At 58.5% G+C, this 8,213-nt stretch overlaps 1 protein-coding gene across 2 annotated transcripts in view; it reads right to left on the bottom strand.

Annotated features, from left to right (window-relative positions):
* Positions 1–1,274: 1,274 nt before the first annotated feature.
* TBR1 (T-box, brain 1) overlaps positions 1,275–8,213 on the bottom strand; it is an 8,076-nt gene continuing 1,137 nt past the window's right edge. Inside the window, exons 2-7 of one of the 2 annotated variants that reach the window (XM_014954082.1) lie at positions 7,765–7,919; positions 7,305–7,426; positions 6,786–6,944; positions 5,883–5,944; positions 3,612–3,729; positions 1,275–3,506 (exon numbers count right to left, since the gene is read on the bottom strand). In XM_014954082.1, coding sequence (XP_014809568.1) covers positions 2,886–3,506; positions 3,612–3,729; positions 5,883–5,944; positions 6,786–6,944; positions 7,305–7,426; positions 7,765–7,919 — 1,237 coding nt within the window. In that variant the 3' untranslated portion in view covers positions 1,275–2,885. Of the gene's footprint in view, positions 3,730–5,882; positions 5,945–6,785; positions 6,945–7,304; positions 7,427–7,764; positions 7,920–8,213 lie in introns of both variants that reach the window. The other variant, XM_014954081.1, reaches the window with a different exon arrangement.

The raw sequence follows: 8,213 nt of genomic DNA, 5'->3' as shown, positions 1-8,213 counted from the left end.
CCCTGGGCTCCCGCCCGAAAACGCCGCTGAGCCCCGGTCCGGTCCCTTTGCCCTCTCGGGGCGGAGGGGGGGGAACGCAGCGGGGCAGGAGGGGCGGTTTTGCCGCCCGAGAGCGGGGGAAGGAGGGCAGAAAACATGGAATTTGGCAGAGCTTTGCTCCCGCGGGGAGGGCGCCGGGGCGGCCCCTGCTCCGCGCCGCTGAGGGGGCAGCCCGAAGCCCCTGGGAGGCGGAGAAGCGCGGGCGGCTCCGCGGCCTCCGCCGCTCGGTGCGAGGCGGCCGGGGAGGGCGCGCACCCCCCGCCGCCCCCGCTTCCCCCCGGGGTCCTCTCCCGCCCGACGGCCAGGGCCGCCCGCCCCTCTGCCCCCACCGCTCCCGGCGGGGGGCCCGCGGCCGCGCAGCCCCCACCACCGCCCAGGGGGCAGCACCGTGAGCCCGACGGCAGCAACGGGGCGCGGGCCCACGCTCCCCTCCGCGCTCCCCTGCAGCCGGCGGAAGGGTTTGGGGTGCAGAGACCCTGCTCAGGTAGAGCCCCGCACCCTGAGGGGGGGAAGGAATCGTGAGGGGGATTGCAGTCGGGCTGCTCAGGTCCACCCCCCCATCCTGCGACAGGCCAAAATCCCCGCGGCAGCTCCGCGCCCGCGCTTCCCCCGCTGAGGTACCAAGAATAAAACTGTCCTTTTACCCCAAGGCCCCGCGCACCCCGACCCACGCGAATGCCGGGGGACGGCGCCTTCCCTAAAAGTAGGTATTTTTTAAAGTGGAGGGGGAGCATCCCTGGCAGGTCGGCAGAGGGAGGGGGCTGCAGAGGCAGCGGGGGCTGGACACCCCGGGGAACACGGCGGGGAGCACCCCGGGGGCTCGGCCAGCGCAGCCCCCGTCCCGGGGTCTCTGCGGCCCCACCACCACCCCCGGGCACGGCCCCCGCCCGCACAGTGCTCTCAGGGGTTAGTTTTTTTTTTAAGCGTCAAAACCAGGGATAATGATAAACCTCTCCAACCCGACGGGCTTTCATCTCCCTCTTCCTCCGGCTGCTGCGAACCTCCGCGCTTGGCCGCGCCGGGAAGGCGCTCTCCCCTACGCCCCCCTCACCCACCCCCCCCCAAAAAAAAGAGGAAGGTCTGGGCGAGAGGGTCAGCCCCGGCGGGGAGGGGAACCGGCGGGATTCCCCCCGGCAGCCTCTCCCGGGCGAGGGACGAGCTCCCGCCAGCCTCTGCCCCGTCGCCTCACCGGGATTCGTACTTGCAAAACGGAGAAGTGCTTTCCCAACACGGCGTTAACGTTTTGCCAGGTTTATTTTACTTGTTATACACAGACGATACAAACGGGCAAAAACCGAAACATTTCTCAATGGAGCATGTACTGGTATAAATTATTCAGTTCCACAGACGTAACAGAACAAATATAAAAATCACAACATTCGATTTACAGAAGAGTCAAAAATATACACACGTTTATGACCCTGAATTTCTATTAGGAAATTTCCTCGAGTGTAATCTAGACTGAATATTTAGCCTGATGCATATTTCAGTTTGTAATTGTGGTATTTTTTTCAATATAAAAATGCGTTAATTGTATAGATTTGCTACTCAAAATTCGAAGACTTACTATTCTGCTTCGCCGGGGGGGACACCTGGAGGGACATTAGTTGTCCTTCATTAATATAATAAGAGGTTTACAAGGAAAGATCGCTCTTACTTTCGATGTGCATTTGATTCCCCAGGAAGTCAGATCTCGGTTAGCTACTTTATGAAAAAGTCAATTCCAAAACTAAATGCAGTAAAATATACAACTCACGATTCATCTTCACTGGACTACACTATGGTTACCAACAATTCAGTCGTCTATATCTTTTTTTTTCTTTTTTTTTTTTTTTTTTTAGATTATTCATTACAAAGATTTACAGCAATATAAAGAAAGAGGGGAAAACTGCAAAGAAATTTGAAAAGAGTTTGTCAGCATATTTGGCACCTGCAGGGACCAGTAATGGATTTGGCACTTGGGGGCGGGGGGGGGGCAAGGAATACCACAAAAATAATAATATTGCTGATGTCGAGCTACTCCTTTTAAAGAAAAATACAGAGGCAGTTAATTTTGTTTTTGGAAGGCGTCATGCTACTTTAATCGACTTTCCTACGAGACTTATTTCTGTTCTTTTGAAGGGAAAGCTGAGCTATTCCTTAGCTGTGTTAGCCCAGGGCACGGCGTAATTATGTCATGCGAGGAATTGCAGAGAAAGTGAGAAACCCATTACTCGCTGCTACAGCTATTGGACCACCCTACATTTCCAGAGGCATTTAGAAAGGGTGTTTACCTGGGGAGGACCAGGGGGAAGAGGGAGCAAAGGGCGGCGGGGGGGAGGGGGATTTTAAAAGGAAATTTAAACAGGATCTAAGTTTTGTGACTTAACAATGAAAACAAAAAGGGAAAAAAAAAAAGGAAAGAAAAAAAAAAAAAAGAAAAAACAAAAAAAAAAAAGGAAAAAAAAAAAAAAAAAAGGAAAAATCCGAACAAATAAGGAGGAAACAGAACTAAAGAAAAGTAGTCGGTTACAATAAATTAAATATTATGTACAGGCATTTCACAGGCTCTTTTCCCCCACTATTACTGTTATCCCCTAGAATCCATCCGTGGTGAAAGGAAGGAAGCGCTGTACGGTTCTGAGAGTCTAAGCATCCTACTTATCAGTGGGTCTCGGAGCGGCAGTGCCCCCCGCGCCCCCGGGCCGGGCCTGGCGGGGAGCGGAGCGGAGCCGGGGGGGGCGGCGGCAGCCGCGGCTCTGCCTGCCGGGCCGGGGGTGCGGATGGGGCGCTAGGGGCGGGGGGTCAGTGCGCTAACGCGGAGGAGTTATTGTGCAAAAGGACGGCGGGGCCGGGCTGGCCGCGCCTTAGCTGTGCGAGTAGAAGCCGTAGTAGCCGATGTCCTTGGCGCAGGTCTTTTCGCAGTCCCGCTGGGTGAGCACCTCGCTCTTGAGCGGCGAGGAGCTCTCGGACACCGGGGTGTCCGAGGGGGAGATCCGCCTCCTTTTGGCCTGCTCGTAAATCCCAGAATCGGTGGAGTCGATGGACTTAATGGACGAGGGGGTCTCGATCCAGCTGGAGTCGGACAAATCTTTGGGCTTGGAGTCCTCGGCGCCCGGCAAGGGGGACCGCTCGGGGGCCAGGCTCTCCGCCTCCTCCCCCAGGTAGGGGTTGCCGGCCGCCATGCGGGCCGCCGCCGCGCTGTTGGGCCAGCAGGAGAGGACGGAGCCCGACTTGCTGCAGTACTGCGGGGGGCTGCGGGCCCCCCAGCCCGAGGGGTCGGCGTAGTAGCCCAGCGGCCGCCCGGCGCAGCCGGCCGCCTGCAGCGGTAGCGCCTTGACGCCGGCGGCCGCGTAGGAAAGCAGGGTGGCCGCGTTGCCGGCGAAGTCGGTGGCCGTGTCGTAGGCGGAGGCGGCGAAGTCGAGGCGGTTGTTGGCGGGGGCGACGAACCAGCGCTGCGGCGAGGGGGCCCCCGGGTCCTCGGCTTGCTGTGGGGAGAGCAGCCCGTTGGTGTGGGGCACGCTGCGGTCGGCGCCGGGCCCCGGGCCGGCTCCTGCCCCGGGGTGGAAGCGGGACTTGGCGTAGTTACTCACGAACTGGTCCTGGAGGAAGGAGCCGGCCATGGCGTAGCGGGCCCCGGGCACGATCTGCGAGCGGGGCGAGTCGTTGGGGGAAGGCGTCAGCCGGTCCATATCGCAGCCCGTGTAGATCCTGCCCAAGAGAAGGGGAGAGAGGTGGGTGTTCGCCGCCGCCCTCCTCGGCCCCGCGTCCGGCCGGCCGCAGCCCTCGGGGCGCCGACGGGAGGGGAGGGGACGGGACGGGCTGGCGGCTGCCCCAGCGCCCTCCTTGCCCTGCCCGGGGCCCTGCGCTCCTCTCCGGGCTCGGCCTCCGGCGCCAGCAGCGCCCAGGGCCTTAACGGGGGAGGGGGAGGATGAGGGGGGAGGCAGGGAGAGCACACCTTTCGGAACAGGCTGACCGTACGTTAGCAGGGCCGAGAGCCCTTGCTCCGGTCCGAGCCCGGCATCCCGGCGGCGTGAAATCCCGCGCGGTGACACATTGACCGGTCCCGCTATATGCGCAACAGGCAGCCCGGTCATTTGCCGCCAACAGCGTGACTGGCAGACTACGGAATTATATCGGCTGCTTAACACTTATTATTGGGAGTCACAGACGAACCATCAACATTTTACTGAGTTTAAATTAAGCTAATCTTTAAACACCTACTGTAGGAAAATGTAAAGCCAGACGCATCCAGTGTTCCCTGCGTGGCCTATATATAATTCTCCCATGCTGGGCTGCAATTTGCGATTATAAAAACTTTAATGGATGAATAACTACTATCTGTATTTAATTCAGGCTAAAACTGTGCTTTAATTAACCCTCCACGCCTCCTGGAATTTCTTATCCAAAATAAACTTGGCCCTTAAACAAATCCAACGTGCTAGACAACATTGAAGCTTCCCCCTCCCCCCGTCTCCTTTTAAGTGACGCCCTATAAAGTTTTTTTTTCTTATTAAAAAGAGAAAAGCACTTGTGGCTGGGGGCGAAGGCCACGCAGCCTGTCTAAAGGCCGCGCATCTTCCGCGCGGAGCCCCGAGAGGAGCGGGCAGGCGCGGATGCCGCCCTCCGTGGCACCAGGGCCGCCGTTCCCCTCCCGGCAGGGCCCGGCTCCCCTTCCGCGACTCCCGCCCGTGGGGGAGAGCCGGTACTCGGCCCCGGGCACCTCTCGCACTAGGTTCAGGCCTCGGCGCCCTTGAACCGAAATCCCGCTGTGCTGGGGGCTGCTGAACCGCTGTCAGAGCTGAGGGAGGCTTAAGCAGGCGCTGAAGATGCGCGCAGGTTCAGGAGCTCCAAGGGAGGCCGCTCCCTGCCGCAGGTCAGAGAGGAAAAATGAGGTTTCCCCTCTCAGAGCTGGAACCCGTCCCGCAGACCCGGAGCTGGCAGCGGGGCCGGTGAGCTCCGAGGCCACCCGCTCCCCCGGCGCCGCCTCGTGCCCGCCACCTCCCGCCGGCCCGGCCCCGACAGGGGAGACACCGGGCGGGCCGTACCCCGGGGTCCGGGCGGAGGGATGCCCCGGGCCGGGGGAAGCCGCGGCCGTCAGCGCCTCCCGGGCCGGGATGTCCCCCCCATTCCGCTCCCGAGGACCGGGAAAGGCGGCGGGGAGGGGTCGGGGGCTGATGCGCCCACGGAGCCACACTCGGGGCGGCTCCAGCCGCAGGTCCCGTGGGGGGGGCCACGGGCGGGTGGGTGACACGGGTGAGCCTGGGAACGGGCGGACCCGGGGCGGACGGGCAGAGGCAGCGCGGGGCCAGACCGCGGTTAAAACTTGGGAGGCTTTAGCTCCACCCAGAAAGAAGAGTGGGGGAAAAAAAAAATAAATAATCAAATCCAACCCTAGAGAAGAACAAAACGAGACGTAGAAATTTTCCTCCGGACAGCGGCTCTGCGGAGCCCGGGGTTGCGCCCGCCCGGCGGGGTGCCCGGGGACTCGGCCCGGGAGGCTCGGGTGCTGCTTCCCGCAAGAGAAACGGCAACTTGGAAAGGGGCGCAAAGATACGTGCCAGGAAAAACCAACAACAAAACCGCCGCGAGTGCCAAAGCGAGACGAGGGCTCAGGTGCGGGCAGCGCGGCCCCCGGGCGCGGAGGTGGGCGCAGGCTGCGCGGAGGCCGGCCGCAGGGACAGTCCCTCCGCGCCCGCGGCCCCGCCAGGGGACCTTGTGGGTGCCACCCCCCCGGGGGGCTCAGGAAAAGCCTGACATTACACATTTCGGTGTGAAATGAAGCCAGCCCGCGTCCTAACGCTTCCCCCCTCCGACATGTGTGCGGAGCCGGCAGAAGGGTAATAAAAATCCAGATTACTTACGTGTCATAATTGTCTCGGAAGCCTTTTGCGAAAGGGTTGTGGTCTATTTTCAGCTGTGTGATCTAGGGAAAGAGAGGATCAGAGCGCACGTTGTGAAAGCCTGAAAAATGTAGCCCTGCTGCAGCCAATACATTTTTAAAAGGATCAAGCTTTACTCTAGTGGATCAAAATGCCTTTAAACCGTGAAAAAATAAAGCTTTGGCATGCTTGGAGATATCATACTCTAATATTAAGATTTGCTTTATTGTAAAAAGTACGATAAAATTTAATATTTCACCCCACGTTCTGAGACGTGTCAGTATTCTTACTTCTTTTGAATATATTTAAATCCAGAAATTAGGCAAAGCGTACCGCAGCTAAGAGTTTACATTTGCATCGAGCAAAATAATTAAAGCAAGAATGCGGACTGAACATATGTCATTTGAAAAAGGGGACACCAGCCTGTAGCAAAGCCAGACCACTGCGAAACGCCGCCAAGCATTAACGAGCTTTTAATTTGAGGAAGTTGCTCCGTCACCCCCGGCGCAATCAATGAGGTTGTTAATTGATCTTTGCAGACTTAAAGCTTAAGCTAACAGCTTAACAGCTAACTGAGCCGTTTCCGACTGGAAGGCGAACGCCGCGGATTAACGCCCAGCTTCAGGCGTAGCGGCAGGATTCCTGCCCGGCCGGGCGCGGAGGGCAGCGCGGCTGCGGACGGCCGGCGCCGGGCTCCCGGGGCAAACGCGGAGCGGCTTGGGGGTCGCCAGCCTCGGCCGGGGCAGGACGGCACCGAGGGGGAGATAGGGACCCCCGTCCTGGGGCAGGGAGGGAGGGGAGCGGCCGGGCCGGGCCGGCCTCGGCGGGGGGGTCCTGGGGGGAGCGCGGGAGACCGGGAGAGGGATAAAGCGGGGAGGTCTTTACATCGGTGTTCTGGTAGGCGGTGACTGCGATGAACTGGGTCTCGGGGAAGGTGAAGGTCTGCACTCTGCCCGGCTGGTTGGTGTCCTCCGTCCCGTCTTCGTTCACCTCTACCACATGCAACCGGGGCTGGTACTTGTGGAGGGACTGCAGAACCACCATCTGTCGGGCAGAGGAAAAGGAGGGAGGGGGGCGGCGGGAAGAAGAGGGCATTAGAGCGAGAAGAACGGAGAGAGCGATGCCCACGGGCGGCGGGGAGCCGTGCGCCTCCCCGGGACCCTTCCACCGCCTCCCCGGGACGGCTGCGGGGGTCTCCCGGCCACACCGGGCAGCGGTCGGGATGGACGAGGCCCGTGGCAAAATAAACGGCGGGGCTTTCCCCCCCCACCCCCCACCCCACCCTTTTATTTTCATCTAACGACTGCTTCTAAAAAAAAAATATACGTCCTTTCGGAAACGGCAGGATTTTGTCTGAAGCAATAAAAATAAGTCTGGCAGAGCGTCTGCGTTTCCCCCACTGACCTGCCCGTTGTTGTTTGATGCTCCTTTATTGTTTGTGAGTTTTAGTTTCCCAAAGGAGATTTCCTGGCGCATCCAGTGGGCTCCCGTGTTGGGGGAGTCGGGGTGCATGTACACCCGGTTTCCTAAGCAAAACAACAAAAAACACAAACACATCACAATTTTCCCGTATAACCCGGTTCTGCCACTGCAACAGCACACGAGGTCGAAGAACACCGTTAAAGTTAGCAGTATTTAGTGCCGAAATTCCCTCTATTTTAACCGAAAATGATTAAACCAGCGTTTTCCGAACACCTTTTACTTTCTCCTTCACCCTTCTTTTTCTCTTTTTATATATATAAAAAAAGCCCCCATCATTGGCCCTTTCTCGTTTCAGAATTCGCCAGAGCCAGTCCACAAAGGCTTTAATTAATCATTCTCACCTACATATGTGTCGGGAAAAGTGTTAATTGGAGGAACTTGCCTTGTACATTGGTGTCCGCCTTGCCGCAAGGAACCCATTTGCCTCCCTGAAATCTCCAGTGGTTGGGATCCGCCAAAATTACATCCACAAAAATATTGTAGTGAGCCGTGGGGTCGAGACCAGAAATATTAAAACTTAGGAAAGGGAACATACGCCTATAAAAAAAAAAAAAAAAAAAAAAAAAAAAAAAAAAAGGAAAGAAAAAAAAAAAAAGAGGAAAGCAAGAAGGAAAGCAAGCCACCGGCAGCGACAGGCACACGCGGAGGAAACAGCCCCTTGTGCTTCATCCTCACGGCTCCCGAGAGCGACCGGGAAATAAAAAAATCCAAAGAAACTCCCTCCCCGAAACGTCGGGCTTTCCGCGGGGAACGGCCGAGGCCAGCGGGCGCGGGGACCCGCGGGGCGGCGGGGAGGGCTGCCCCGGCGGGCACCGGCACCGGTACCGGCAG

Source organism: Calidris pugnax, unplaced genomic scaffold (genome assembly GCF_001431845.1).
Source record: "Calidris pugnax isolate Ruff unplaced genomic scaffold, ASM143184v1 scaffold103, whole genome shotgun sequence".
NCBI lineage: Eukaryota > Metazoa > Chordata > Aves > Charadriiformes > Scolopacidae > Calidris > Calidris pugnax.
The sequence above is the reverse complement of the archived record's forward strand: the minus strand, read 5'-3'. Positions and strand labels throughout refer to the sequence as shown.